We start from the raw sequence: 15,483 nt of genomic DNA on the forward strand, positions 1-15,483 counted from the left end.
GAGAGAGGGGCAGAGGGTGGGAACGAAGAGTGGAAAACCTGCTCCTGCATTCTGCCTCCCTTACGCTGTTTCCTCTGGGCAAACTGCATAAAACACCCTAAACATCCATTGTACTGCCAGCTCTGTTTGAACATTTCCCCCTCGTCTCACCCTTCATGCCAGTATGAAAACCAAACACGTATCACATCCAAAAAGAAATCACTGAGACAAAAAGCAATCAGCGTGAAAAGGCATGTAAATCAAACAGATTTGGCAGCGAACGGCATTTCATAAAGACAAGAGATATTGCTCCATTTGTATCAGTTTGGCCAGTTATTGTTCTAACTTACTACTTTAATGACCCCAAATTAAACTGCTTGAACTGAAACAGACAAACAAAGATATTTAAAATACAATTCTCACACACACACCCTCTTAACAATAAGCATTATTTCCATGCTGCTACAATCCTTAAATCATACAGTCACTGCACCAATTATAAATTAGTCACATACACAATGAATTTAGTACTGACCTTGTGAAAAGCTTACTCCTCTTGGCTAGAAATCATTAATAGTTTTGGGAAAATCCTTTTATGTGCTCCTCCAGCTAGCTAATCCCAGCCTTCCATTAACGCACTCCATTGCGGATAATTGCCGACAGCACACGCTCCCCTGCTTTTGCTGGTTCCCAACCCAGCAAGGATAATCACATTCCGGCGGGGAGCGAACAGATGGCAGCATCCATGGTAACCAGTCCTCCCCAGCTAGTGGTAGCACTGGGAGACTCCCGGGGACTGGGCAACAAGCGTTCTTTGTGCTTCAGCCTTGCAAAGCCTTAGTGAAGGGAGAGCCAGCTCCTAGAGCTCACTGGGCATGCCTAGCAGGTGCCTTGCCTTCGCAAGCAGGCAGAACACCTTAACAAAAGCTTGCAACCAGGTTTAACCTTGACACTGCCTACTCCTGCACCCTCCTTCAGCAGGGGGGAAAGGAGGGCAAAACACACGCTAAGGTGGAGGTGAAGCTAGCAAGGGTTTTCATTTGCTATTAAAACAGAGGGTTCAGAGAAATTAGCTGAAGACTGTTTCCCACCCCCCCACCCCCCACCCCCGACAAAATTATTTTCTGAAGGCAGGCTTAGTTCCCCTGAATGGGTTTGATTTTAGCACGAAGGGAGTGTTTGCTGCCTGATCTCTATCTCCCGGACCTTGCAATTGTTCCTCTCAAGAATACTCTAATCTCCCAACCTGGGGGTTTCTGAACAAGAACTGCACTGACCCTAGCTTTTGGTCTTAGGGCTCCTGCCACAGTTATCTGCTCCACATCTGCGAGACCAACGCTGATTCAGCAGCAGGCAAAGCTGCCGTGTCTCTGCTGCATGACTGGGTTGCTGGTGGAGGCGTGTCTGGAAAACCCTTTTTTTGCATCAAAGCTGTGCCTGAAACCACTGCTCTCACCAGGCCAGACCCACGCAGCTACACCCGCACCGACGGCGACAGCGTGCACCAGCTCTGCGAAATTCCCACCAACATTATCTGGACGCAAAAGGGAAGTGGCTTTTCAAGACCATCTGATAATGATCTTGTCTGCAAAATAGAAAGAGCTTTGGAAGTGCATATTAAGGCTTTAAATACTGATGAGTTGCATGGGACCATGTCCCAACATATTTAAGGCTTGAAACACTGAACGTACAAAAGCACAGTAGTCTGTGGACTAAGGCTAGTGATGCATTCAAACTTTCTCTCCTCTCACTCAAAACCATGTAGCATTTATGACTAGCACTGTGTCAAAAATTTTTGAGTAATACTACTTAAAGCTGAGAGAAGTTTGCACTTCAGGTTCCTACATGTTAACTTAGGCCTAGTGAATTATTCTTTTGAGGAAGGGAAAATTGTTTCCTTTCTCCCTTAATGACACCTTTGATCCTGTAGCTGGTCCTGCAGGGCAGCATTTGCTCCTGTAATGGACTGAAAAACCCTGTGCTGGAACCCACCATCACAAAAACACCCGTCTTTTCCCGTGGGTGGCTCCAGGCACGAAGCTCAATAATTTTCTTCTGCAACCCCAACCCCCACCCCAACCCTAATTTTCAGTTTACCTCATCCTTACTGCAAAAGGAAATCAGTTTTGTTTCACAGCAAGCACAATGAAGTTTTTCTTACATTGGTAAGAGATACCTCTATTAAACTGCTAGTGCATTAACACTGGAAGTCTCTCAGATCACTGCTGGTAGCGTTTGAGTACCTGTAAGCCATACAAGAGCCCCCTGCCACGGAAAGCATGGCAGCTGAAGAGGATGCAGACCTCAGAGGGGTCTCACAGGGCTCACAAGGGTACCGGGGACAGGCATGGGACCAAACCCAGGTCTGCTGACTTCCCCTCCAGGACCACGGTCCTTCTGACTCATGCCGCTAATTTCAACCCATTTTCTTCCTCTAAATAAGCAATCTTTACATCATCAAAAATGTCTTAAGCAACCACAGACACCAATCATCCATCAGCAACAAGGGCAAAATAATGTAAGGAAGGAAGCCAATTTCCTATTTAACTTGCCAATTGTTAATATTAAAAACTTTTCAGCATTTAAGCATTACAGAACACACCAACAGCATTTCTTGTTTTGCCTCTTAAAAATAATGACCGTGGCTCAGAAATTAGTTTTAGTATGCTAATAGATTTTACTTATTTATGCATTTCTGGAAAAAAATTGTGGCAATTATGTTCTTGGCAAACAGACTGACTTCAAAATTACAGGGATTCAAGTTCAGTTTCAGTCTTTTCCTTCATGAAAGAGACCTCCTACAAAGTAATTTTCTAGATTTATGTGAATTCTAACTTTGTATTAAAAAAATGTTGTCTACTGAAATATTATAAGCAATTTTGGCATTGGAAAACATGTTCCAGACACTGATAAAAACCCTCAGACCATCTGTTTTTGAACAAGTACTAGCTGTACTCATTATAGGAGGGCTGCTAGCAGAGTGAGGGTAACAACATTCAGAATCCATTTTGGATAAACTACATGGAGCAGCCACCACACAAAGAAAGAGGCAATGGGCTGCACTACACATTTTCACAAAAGCACTGTTAAAGTTACATGGAGCAGCACTAAAAAAGTACCTTCAGTATTACCTGACAAAGGATTTATTCAAACTACTTGAAAATGAGAGAGGAAAACAGCACATCCAAAATAATTTTGAGGAGGGGAGGACAAGGGAAAGAAAACTTAGCTATCTCCCCTTATTCTTTGGCCCAGTCCAAGCCAGATAGGAGTTTAGGAATAAATTGTTTTTAGCTGGAAGATATTAATGAAAAATAAGCAACACATTGACATCCTGTCTCCTGAATTGATTCCATTGAAGGGACTGTCCTTTGTAACGATGACACCATATGCTTCAACTTTTTCCAGTCCCAGCTGCTATCCGATAGACCAAGACTTTGGTATTTTACTCAAGTTGATGAGTACTCAAACTAGGCTTTAGAAATGTATGTTTTTCAATTTGGATATGTTATTTTGTTGGTGATGATTGCTTAAAATCTGTTCACCCAAAACAAGTTATGTGAGTTTAGAATAAGGCATATTGATATTGACAGAAGTTAGTCTCCATCCTCTGCATAAGATATGGAAGTTTTATTTATAAAGCCAACCACAGCATCTAGGTAAGCGACACTGGGCCTCACACCTGCATAATTTTGAACTTCTGCCCATTCCTCACACTTGTTTTTCGAATTCTACTGAAACAGCCTCATAACTCCTTACAGTTGCACCAACTGTACATTACTGCCAGAGATAAAGATAAAGCTATACAATAGACCACTGATCTGCTCTATTATAGTATCACATTTATTTCTAAAAAGAAAGCAACTTCAACATAATATGTATGTATGTCTTTTAACTTGATGCCATCTGGTATTGAGGAAGTTCACTTCAAGGTAAACAAGGCATCTACACTTTTAAGAGTATAAAAAACTCTTCTGCAAGCAATTGTAAGGGCTGAAATCTGCAAAATTTCCTCTGACTTGTCTAGAATCTCAAGATTTAACATTTTTTGTGATAAGCACAGAAGGGTTATGGCTTCCACACTAGTCCTTTAAGATCCCTTTGTATGACAGAGATGGTTTTCCAGTCTTGTCTCAACTGACTGTCTTCCTAAATTAAAAAAAACAATGGTACTTAGCAGAAGGAAAGCAATGAACTAACCCTTGCAGACAGCAAATTCTTCCTCAGCAGCACCTCTACAGACATAAAGCAAATGGAGATTTCATGCCTGGTGAGTTGCACTCCCCTTACTTCCAGACTGCATGGGTTTTCATTGACATTTGCTCCCTCAACATCACAAGGAAAAGACTATAAAGTTTCTTCTTCTTTCACAGAGTGCCCATGTAGCCTGGGAGTGCATGTGTGCTGAGCATGGGAGAAGGGGCAGCAACTGTTTTGCTCTTGTTCTTATGGCCACTGTTTGATTAAATGAAGTCAACATTTTGAGAGATAAACCTTTCCCTTCCAAACTGCTACTGCTTACAAAAGTGGGATTCGCAGCAGGGAGACAACCTATCTCCTTCTCACCAGTTCAGTGACACAGACTGTCTCCATCCACTGCAGCAATCATTCTTCTAATATTACAACAGCTGTTTCTGTGGATGTTTCTTTTTGGCAACTGTCATGAAAGCACAACAAAGAAACATGGACAGAGCTCATACTAGGCCATCTTAGCCACCTACCTGGTGTACAAGCCTGAAAGTTATCCTTCCTTTATAAGCAGTCCTTCAAAATAACTTTCAAGTTATGAAATTAAATTCCTTATAGAAATAGTAAACCCAAGGCTTCTATTGTTATGTCTCCAAAGATAACTATCTTCAGATCAGGAACAGCACCAGCCCAATACACATAAACACTTATTCCATAAACTGGAATTACTTTAGTTTCCAAATACTTTATGGCACCTCACCCACTGAGCTGTATCAGTAGTGCCTCCAAGCTAGTAATGCCTGTAGAAAAGGACATTGTTTTTCCTTTAAAGCCGATACCAAAGTATATCTAGAGTTAGTCAGGCACATTGATTAAAATAATGGAAAGTAAATAATGTAAAATGTAATTTCAAAGAAACATACGTCCATCCAAAGGCCATAGAATAGAATCCCTTTCTCCAGTAAAGAAATTTCTCTTGGAAATTGCTGATCAGGAACAGTTAGTTAACAGGATTTCTTGTAAATGCTGAATTATTTTTATGTCAACAGTAAAATGTAGTGCACAGAAGAGTTGTTAAGGAGAATGTGTGATAGCACAGCCTCCCTAAAGAGGATACTGCAGCTCAGGCCTTGCACATACAAGGCACAAGACAGCTCTATTGGTGGTACCTACTTAGAAGCAAGAAGTTTAGAGTTCCTTTTGCAAGATGTGCATGAACAGAGAGAAAGGGAGAGCCAACATCAAGGGACTTACATTCCAACAGCAGAATAAACTGTGACACTAATGCTTTTCAATCCGTCTGCATAAAAAAAAAAAAAAAAAAAAAGCAAGAGGGATGACAAAAGCAAAGCTGGTTTTAGCTAAGAACTCAGTTTGTCAAGGTAGGACAATTCAGTTCAGTATCTCAAAGCATCCAACAATAGGGCACAGCAACCACCAGACATGCCTGATTATTTCTGCAGTCACACAGAGTGTTTCCATGGAAAAGCAGCAGCCTCCTAGGTTTGACATTCAGTGTCTGACAGCTGAGCCAGCCAAAGCTCAGACACGCAAGACTCAAAGAGAGATCACAGACAGCTCTTTGGACAGGGTTCTGAGCAATGCAAGAGTAAATCCAGCTCTGGGGAAGAGCCTAACCCCAGGGGCTCTGCCCTGTGCTCTTTATTTACCAGTTAAGCTCCTACTGAAAGCAGAATAGACATCAGAGTAGCACATGGGTGTGAACTGTGGCCACGGGGCTTTCCTTTCTCTTTAGGCTTTACTAAACAGTTTCTGAGAAGTCTGGATGGGAACTGCAGGACTGCTTTTCTACCCTGGCCTGGACAACTCCCAACAGAACTTGTAAACAAAAAGATAGAAACGGTGTTTCTGGAAGAAAAACAGCCTGTACATTCCTTCCTCTATGAAGCATCCTTCAACAAAAACCATGAACAGTAGGAGAGTAAGAAAATGCAGAGAAACCATGCTACTACCATAAAATAATTCAAGATGTTATGGGTATTCAGTGTGCTAATCTCCTCTGTGCACGTACAGGAAGTTTTCGTACTTCATCAATTAAACCTGGGGGGAAAAAAAAAAAAAACTTGTTATAACTCCAGAACTTTAATTTATGCTTCATAGAGGTAATCTGAGGTACACCAGGAGTGGTGGTATTTGAGCTGTGCTAAATATTACATCAGTGTCCTTGTGATTTAGCCCACTGCAGGTGGCTAACCTATTAGTGGCAAAGAATGCAGAAAAAAAAATAATCTTAAAATGCATTTAGCAGACTCACGTAATACACATTGATGCAATTTAAATTCCTCTCCAAACTCAGCAGTTCTTTGCCACAGATTTCCAAGATCTAGAAACACCTGGTTTAGATCCAACATAAACACCCTTCTGAGCACTCTGTAACAGTTTTCTGACCAAGCAACAGACGAATTTTACAAAACACCTTGCTCTTCCCTAGCCTGAAGCTCCTTCAGCAGGTTGAGAGATCAGTCAGCAGTAAGGTGTCTACAGACACCAGGCTTGGGATTTGATCAAGCAGTTGTGGAGCATGCTCCATCCATGCCCACAGCTGGCAGCTCCACTGACAAGTGGAAGGAAAAGTGGTATCACAGGATTTATTGGTAGCCACCAAGGCCACACCAACAAAAACTAAAAATTCCACCTACCTCTTGTGCCAGCTCACACATGTGGGTTCGCTTTTTTAAATCCCAAATTTAAGGTATCACTTAGGCCGACAGCAACTATGTGTATCACTAGAGTCATCCAAAATATTCCTGTTTTTATTTTGTATACATTTCAATGTCTCAAAGTTCTCTTTGCAGTCTACCTCCTCCCACAAGGATGAGCAACACAAGGATGAGTTTCACAGTTGCACAAAAACGAAGGTTTTGGCAGAGACTATTTAGACAAATCTGATGGGTACTAGTGGTCTTGGTCACTGCTGGGGCTTCCAGGTGGACCCATGACAAATACATGCCGTTAGAGGCACAGCGCACAAAATCACAGGTTCTCTCTTTCTCAGATCATATTCAATAGAAGTAACAGGTCCAGTATAGTTTATTACTATGCAGCATTTCACTTGCAGTAAGAATATCATGAATGCTTGTATTATTACTGCTAACAATATACAATACAACAAAGAAGGAGCCGTACCTTTCAAGGATCTTACTCTTTTGCTACAAGGGGATGGGGAAGGATATTAGCACATGGGTTACTCCAATACCTTGAAAGGTCTAGACTTCTCATAGTTTGTATTTAATTGCAGAAGTATTTACTACATATAAGGATAAAGAAAAAAAATAAACAATGTAAATCAAGATATGCCTCCAAAGAAAGACTCCTACACATTCTGAGAAAGTAGTAATGACTGACATACACACATACAAAGCCGAACTAAAACAGTGATCTTGCTCACCAGAAAAAATTTTGGAAACACTGCTGAAGTTTTAATTGTCTCTGCTATAGCACTGGTGAGCTCACTGAGTCAAAGCCATGCAGTACAAACAGGGATGAATATTTAACAGCATTTCTATGTCCCTCAAGTAACGCAATATAGTGCAAATTCATACATGTAGTGTATATCTACACTACAGTGAAATATGCTCCATCCAGTCTGCCTGTATTTATATTTTAAACAGCTAGAATATAGGCAAGCTAGTAGATTATTATCTAAACTTCACTTCCATGAAAACTGAACATTTGGTGATGCACTGTTATCTAATGCTGTGGGTGGGCTGTAGTGACATGCACCGCTTCCCTCCCTTCTATACTCTCACAGATCATGACTATTTTCAGACTGCACATGACAGAAAAATAGGAAGGAAAGGTTAGGAAAGTGTCAGAAAATAAGTTCAAATTTGCACACAAATCTATTGTGTGCTGTGAGGAAGGTCACAAGATTCAACTTCTCATTGTAGGGATAGCTGCCTTGGATCAAAACAGTCATGTTCTGCTTCTGCTGCTGCTCACCCAAGCGATGAGAGCGCAGTTCAGTCCAGCTGCCCTTGGATGCTGACAGATCACTTATCCTTCCTCAACGACAGCAAGCAACATGCTTCTTGTTGATATTAGCAGAAAAACTAGATCTAGACTACAGAATGCACTCCTGCACAGACAATTTGATCACAGGCTACTAGTGAACTTCCTTGACTCCTGCTGTCCTCCAGTTCTTTAAGAGAGCTCTGTAAGTGTATCAGCTACAGGCCAGGATTAACAAACTATGCGTATCTTTATTTTCCAATATTTCTGAGGCTCCCACAGATCAAAAATTTACTTCAAAATCAGTAAATTATTTTAAAAACAGGGAAAAAAATTAAAAAAAGAGGTCTACTTACAGAAACCCATGCCTTATAAAGGAACATCATTACTGCAAGCTGAAGTCCTTACATTCCAATGTTTTTGTGCAAGTAACTACCCATCTAGGAGACAGTCCTTAAACTGGGCATTGAATGAACATTATCAACTCGTTATATAAAAAAGGAAGTTCTGAATTTCATAACTTAGTGACATAGCTCAGGAAATAAGCAAGAAGAAACATTTCAACACAGAGTAGCAGCAGATTGTGCGAGTAGGAACTTAAGTCAAAGAAAATGTTTAGTTAAAAAGACATAAAATCCTTACAGGTCAAGATTCATTTGACTCAGTGTCACCAATAAGGAGAACTCTATAGCTGTAGAAAGCTGTAGATAGCTCTTCCGCATTATATAAGCTATATTCCAGTCACACCTTTAAGATCTTTTAAGAACCCTTACTTCTTAACAAAAATAATGGGCAGTTCTGACGATGCAGAATGGCTGTCATTCAATGTAGAAGAGTCGTTCTGTGTTTTAGTTTGTGAAGAACTAGAAACACATGGGGAAGTTCAGAGAGGGGATTTGTGTAAGTTACTTGTGCTTGAAGTCTCACTACTCTTTTCATAGTACTAAACTGTATAGTAGTGAGTTATTATCTTCCAGTACTAGGAAACTCATAAACACAACAATCTTAGTGCATTTGGTGCTCTTCTATCTTTGCTTCTTATCTTTGTTGTCTTTATATCAAATTTCAGCAGAAGGCCTCTAAGCCTTCTACTGCTACATGTTTGAGCCATGCAAAATTGCGCACAGAAACATGTAAGCAGTGACTTCAAAACCTTCTGACTCTCTTCTGCGTTAACTTCTATCTTACTGAAATGGTACTAGAGGATTTTCAGGTAAAATAAAGGACTTTTTTCAGCACGCCACAATAGTGAACCCTTACAACAAAATCCCATGGCATCAGACATAGAAGATGCCAGCAGCTTTGTTTAGAAAGTCTGCTAGACAGCCAGATACCTCACACTACCTGCTCTGTGCAGCTTCTTTAGAAGTCCATTAAATACTTCACTTCTCATTTTAGGTACATTACATACAGAGAAAAAAAGCCCATTTCAACAGATCTCTGAAGAAATGAGGTATAAGCTACATCATACAGAGCACTGTGTGTAACTGCCTCTTGCAGTCAGTCTTCTCCCTTTGAAGTTGGGATGTGTGAATCCCTTTATAAGCACAACTTTTATGCATCAGCTGTAGAAACAAATTACTTGAAAAAAACAGGTAATATCATTATCTCTCAATATACTAGAAGTCCCAACTCCTGGCAACAGAAGAATAATTCTAGAAAATCTGAGGTGTCACATGAAAGAGTTTCACAGACCTCATATCGGGAAAAGTTTGAAATCATTAAGAAAGTGACAAAAGTAATCAAATAAAAAGATAAAATCTTTTACATGGGTTTTGGAGGTTTGGGGTTTCTTAGTGTTCTTTTATTTTGAGAAACTACTGAAGACTTTGTTAACTTTCATAACAGTAAGACACAACAGTAATGCAATGCAGAAAAATAAAATAAAGTCTTGCGAAGTCAAGATTAATTGCCCCATACATGCTAAGGGGCATACATGCCCCATCCCTGCAGGACAGTGCCCTTCACAAACAGCTGCACTAGGAAGACTAACACCCACTGGAGTATCTCCTCCTCAAATAGATTTTTTTTTTTTTTTTACAACACGAGGTACAATAAGCTAAAAGAAAAAGAGCAGCACGTCTACTGCACTATTGCTTCATAAAATGCGAAAATTTAGATTTCAGAAAATTGTCATTTAATGATCAATAGGACAGTTCCAGAAATATATTAATAGAAGAAATACCAGAGGACTACATATTCCAATGCTTAGCTCTGAAGCATAACTTGTATGTCTAGTCCATCCTGGGAAGATGGCTGTGAGAAGACTACATCATCAAATGCATGCACTACACCTACCTCAGCCTAACAGAAGAGAAAGAAAAATACAGTGCAGCCAGACAGTTCATCTAATGAATTTATGAACTGGATTTTAATGGTTCTTCACTAGAAAACCATCTGGTGCTACTAGCATAATTCAACCACACTCTGATTTTCACCTAACTACTAGCTGGGCTAAGATTCTCAGCATTATCATAAAAAATGGAGTTTAAACATCATCATCTCTAATGCTGTCTACTATCTCTCCCAGAAACCCTTCTCATGCTTTTCTTCAAGCCCTGAAGCTAGTATTTGAAAGCTCAGTATGAATTATAACAATCTTTTCAGTCATATGACTTCCATCAACCTCCTGCAACTTTAACAGCATATTGAATTTTCACATTCTTTTTCTTCCTGCTAATTCAGGTTTTAGAAGGAAGTGATAGCTGAACAGAAATGAATGAAACAAAAAGTCTGCTTTTCATTTTGCACAGTTACATTTGATCAGCACTCTAACCATTAGGAGTGATTGCTGTTATCTACAGGAAAACACCTGCATCCAGCACTCTGCAAAGAGCACTTACTCATCTGGACCACAATTACTTAGAATACAGCAGCATTGTATCATGTATTACACTGCCATTTATTTGAACTCCTATTATTTTATTTAAACTTACCTTAAGCCTTTGATGACAAATAATTAAGGCCACATTGTAATACAGTGATTTTTTTTGTGTGTGTGTCTCTTCAAATAGTCTATTTCTATTGCTTCAGTAAATTGTAATCTAACTTTAAGGCAATCCCATACTATGACGGGACACAACATAGCAAAATCTGTAGTCTAACAGGGTTCAGATTCAACTATTAATCAGTCACTCTACTACAAAACAAGTAGAGACTTTAATAAGTTGTGACATTCATAGCTGGAAGCTACAAAACGGAGACAGAGCACCCCAGAATAGATTTTTAACTCAGTACTACATGATCCAAAACAAATAAATCTCCAAAATGCATCCATTCCAACTCAAAGAGAAGATTTAGCACATCCAAATTTAAGACACTCAGTTGTAAAACCAAAGGCATCTACATCTGTGTTTTATCAAAAATGATGCTAAAAATGGATACAAATACTTCAGTTGACTCAACACAAAACAGCAGCAGAAGGCTGCCAAACTGAGCGTGTGTTCCTCTGAACACAATATACATCCTGTACATTTACCACCTCTCTCCAAAGCAGCAGCTGGAAGCTAGAAACACCTATGTGGCTTACGGAATGGAGGGAGAGACTGCTCAACATTTTATTTTAAAATGGAAAATTCAACCATTTTGGTTTTTCCAAAAGCTCGGGAAACACTGAAGAAATAGCCGAAAGAGACTCTAGTCCCAGTTACTTAGACTATGAGGACACTGTAAACCACAAGAAGCCTTACTGTCTTTCTTAACAACCTCTCTGGAGGTTTGAGGGATTCAGTTGTTTGGATTTGGGAGCAGAAAGATCTGGCAAGGTCTCTTGGGATGCATAAGGAAGCCTATATAAGTACAGTACATGATAGTAAACATTCTTGCTATTTTCCTTTCCCTGTTTGACAGCACATATCTTCACTGAATATTGAAACCAAAATCTGCCAAGGGCCCGTATTTTCAGAAGACTACCAACCTCTAACCCAAAATAAGCAAAAACATTACGTGTGTGTTCAGAGGAATTTTTCCATGTTCATACCGTGGTCTCTCCCATACCCAGGAGAATAACAAAACAATAGCTATGTTTGATTATAGTCAATAAGCATCCTTTTTTTTTTTTTTAATAAACAACCAGGATGAATTAGTACTCCCTTTTTAGATTTTGTTGCGCATACACTATGTCACAGCAATGGGTCAAATTCTCAGGTATTCTGGAAAAAGTGGCTTTGCGGAATTTTATACTCATCTACTCAACATCCTATTTCAGTAGAATAGCCAATGGGCAGGAGGGGGGGAACAGCTCCTTGAAACAGAAAAATTTGATAACAAAAACTGATCCATCATTAGGTTTGTAAGACAGCTAAAGGAAAAGAGGAGCTGCTAGAGAACCCTGACGTGCACATAAGCACAGAACTGTTTTCATTTCAAAGCAGGTGAGGGCTGGTGGGGGTGGTGGTGGTGCTGTTTGTTTGGTATTTAAGTCTATAAATAAGCCAGGCCCTACAGAGTTATTATTAATCATGTTCAAATCACATCAGGTTGCCAACACCTAATTGTCCTCACACCTGTACATTCTGTACATCTCCCTCTAAATTAAAATGGTAAGTTTTATTAATCAGCAGTGACAGCACACAGTACTTTTTCATGCAGCAAGAGCCAAGTAAACTGGAAATAGCTCACAGAGCTGAACAAGCACAAAAGCTCTTTAAGTTTACTTCATGCCAAAACCTTTGTGCTATCTATATTACTATTCAGATAACACATACTGGAAATTTTTCTATAATTTGTTTTTAAATACAAAAGTGTTTAGGTCATCAGTGTCATAAAAAGCAATTTTTTTTTACAAAGATACCCACTTTCATTTGGTCCCTGTCACTTCACTGCAGATTCTGAACAGCTGTCCTGCATTTTGCCAAGTCCATGGCCACAATACACCCATGACACTGACTCACCATTTTAGAGTGCAAACATTGCTACTTATTCTTTAGCTTCTTCCTAATCTTTTTATGGTTTAGGACATCCTCATTATGACTTTTAAATCAGTTGCACATGGAAAGACATACTGCAGCTAAAGGATCTCTGATGAGTGTATGCACTCATACCTTGAAAAACTAAAAAAAAAAGTCTTTACAAACCACATAAAAAAACCCAAAACACCAAACCAGGTCAGATTTGCCTTTTCCAAGGATTTTTTTATCTTTTCTGTACAGGACTCAAACATATTTATGGTGTTGCAGTATGTCCCAGGCATTTATCAGAATAGATTGCTGAGCCTTTCTGTCAACAACCATGACTGACTGGAGGTGGTGGGTGGTGAAGATTATGACTTTTTGCCTTTTCCAGAACTGAAACTATTTGCCTGTATGATGATATTTTCATAAAAGACTTTCAAAGCAGATGTCTGATGCTGGGCAATAAATTCAAAAATCAAGCCATTAAATACACAGCTGTAACAGGCTTGTATTTGCTGCTCCCATTTGAGGAATCCACTTTTGCAAGGTTTGGATCCTAGAGTGCATTATCGTCTTAGCTGGCACCTTATTATGTACCTGGATACTAGAAGGAAAAATGAAAAATGACTGTTGAAGAAGAAATTTTATATTAAGTCTGCAGTTCCTTCAGGACAGACCATCACAGTAACTAAAATACCAAGGAAGATGTCTCAAGATATAATATCACATATTATATGATATATTCAATGAGTATATAATTGAATGACTTCCTTAGAAAATGAAGCCATGGACTGCAAATAAATCATCTACAGGAGAAAAGCTCTTGCAGCTAAGGTGCTGAACTAGAGGGAGCATGAATCACAACTACAAAATGCTGCATGGTTTCTTTTGCTATCCAAGTCAAAGGAGTTTGTACTTCTGTGTTTACTGTAGGAAGCAAAACAACTAATTTATCTGCCTTACACAGAACAGCAGCCAATGAAAAACAGTATTTCAGTAAGAGCTTCTTTAGTGTGGCCCATCTTGTAATAAATATTCTTACTGTCTTACTGCTGCAAGAGAGTCACTGCCCAAAGTGTTACTGCAAATTATTGAATGAAGTTAGATAAAAGGAAACTCTCTGTATGCTTTGGGCCATTCATATTTCCAGCTAAGCAGTCAGGCATCTACACTCTTACAGGAGCATTTGCAGATCACAACAGACAATCTACCAAGTGTTAGACCCCATCCGGTTCAAGCCACTTTTCCTCCTACCCCAGCTCATACAAAAAATTAGTTTTGAAGGAACCTTAAAGGTAAGCTAGTCCAATTCCCTCCTCAGAGTAGGACCAGCTTAGATCATGTTGCTCGAGGTCTTGGCAGTTGAGCTCTGAGTGTCTCCAAGGATGGAGTTTCCACAGACCGTCTGGGCATCTCTTCCAGTGTTTGAACACCCTGATGCCAAATTTTTCTTCCCCTGACACGTAGGTGGAATTTCACTTGTTGCAGTTGCATTTGTTGCCTCTTGGCCAATATTGTTCATCGCCAAGAGTCTGTCTCTGTCACCTCCACACACACCCACACTAGGTGACAGAAAATAGCAATAAGTTACTCCATAGATGTCTCTTCTGGACAAGCCCACTACTGTCAGGCTCTTTACGTCATGTGTGGCGACCCCTGATCCTCTTGGTCAACTGGACTTACTCCAGTTTGTCAACATCTTCCTTGCACGAGGGAGCTCACAACTGGACACAATACTCCAGCTGTGGCGTGACAGGAACAGAACTGTCACTGAAGGACTCACTTTCCTTGACTTGCTGCAGCTGGTCCTGTGTCACCACAAGGGCACACTGCTGACTCACATTCCTCCTCTTCGTCAGCTCCCTGTTTCTGCAGCACTGCTCTCCAACCAACAGCCTGTACTATTGCACAGAGATTTTCCAACCCAAATACCAAAACTTTCATTTGCCCACGATGAACTGCATGAGGCTTCTCTCAATCCATTTTTCCAGTCTGACAAAGTCCTTCTGAAAAGCATCCCTATCTTACCCATATTGACTGCTCCCTTCCCATGTTTAGTGTCATCCACAAAGTTGCTGAAGATGCCTTTCTTTCCATTGTCCAGGTAGTCAGTGGCAATATGGAACAGTATCAACACTGGTATTAACCCAGGAAAAAGAGATTCCTCTCCTTTCCCTGTCTTCCAGGCAGCAACTGTAATTTGGCTGGCCTGTAAATTGACCCATGTCCTCCAGAAGACTGCTAAAATTGCTTTCGGAGCCAGAATTGCTATCTGACCATCATGTCCTTACCCAAAGGGCAACATTCCTAAAATGAAGTAGAGCTGAGGTGGTTCCTCATACCACAGTTTAACATTACATTATACTCAAAGTAAAGCAATTTGCATAAAGTACCTCAAGAACATCAGTAAGTTAGTTATTGTCTTTCTTATCAGCTTAGTTTCCAGTGCTTC

General features: G+C 40.1%; 1 protein-coding gene across 4 annotated transcripts in view; it reads right to left on the reverse strand.

Moving 5' to 3' along the window:
* The window catches only part of FGD4 (FYVE, RhoGEF and PH domain containing 4), a 110,161-nt gene that overhangs the window by 67,039 nt on the left and 27,639 nt on the right, over positions 1 to 15,483 (reverse strand). The window contains exon 1 of one of the 4 annotated variants that reach the window (XM_037388262.1): positions 8,496 to 8,583. The exons of 2 other annotated variants lie outside the window; for them this stretch is intronic. In XM_037388262.1, coding sequence (XP_037244159.1) covers positions 8,496 to 8,505 — 10 coding nt within the window. In that variant the 5' untranslated portion in view covers positions 8,506 to 8,583. Of the gene's footprint in view, positions 1 to 514; positions 815 to 8,495; positions 8,584 to 15,483 lie in introns of those variants that run through there. One more of the 4 variants, XM_037388264.1, reaches the window with a different exon arrangement.

This window comes from Falco rusticolus, chromosome 5 (assembly GCF_015220075.1).
Source record: "Falco rusticolus isolate bFalRus1 chromosome 5, bFalRus1.pri, whole genome shotgun sequence".
NCBI classification, from domain to species: domain Eukaryota; kingdom Metazoa; phylum Chordata; class Aves; order Falconiformes; family Falconidae; genus Falco; species Falco rusticolus.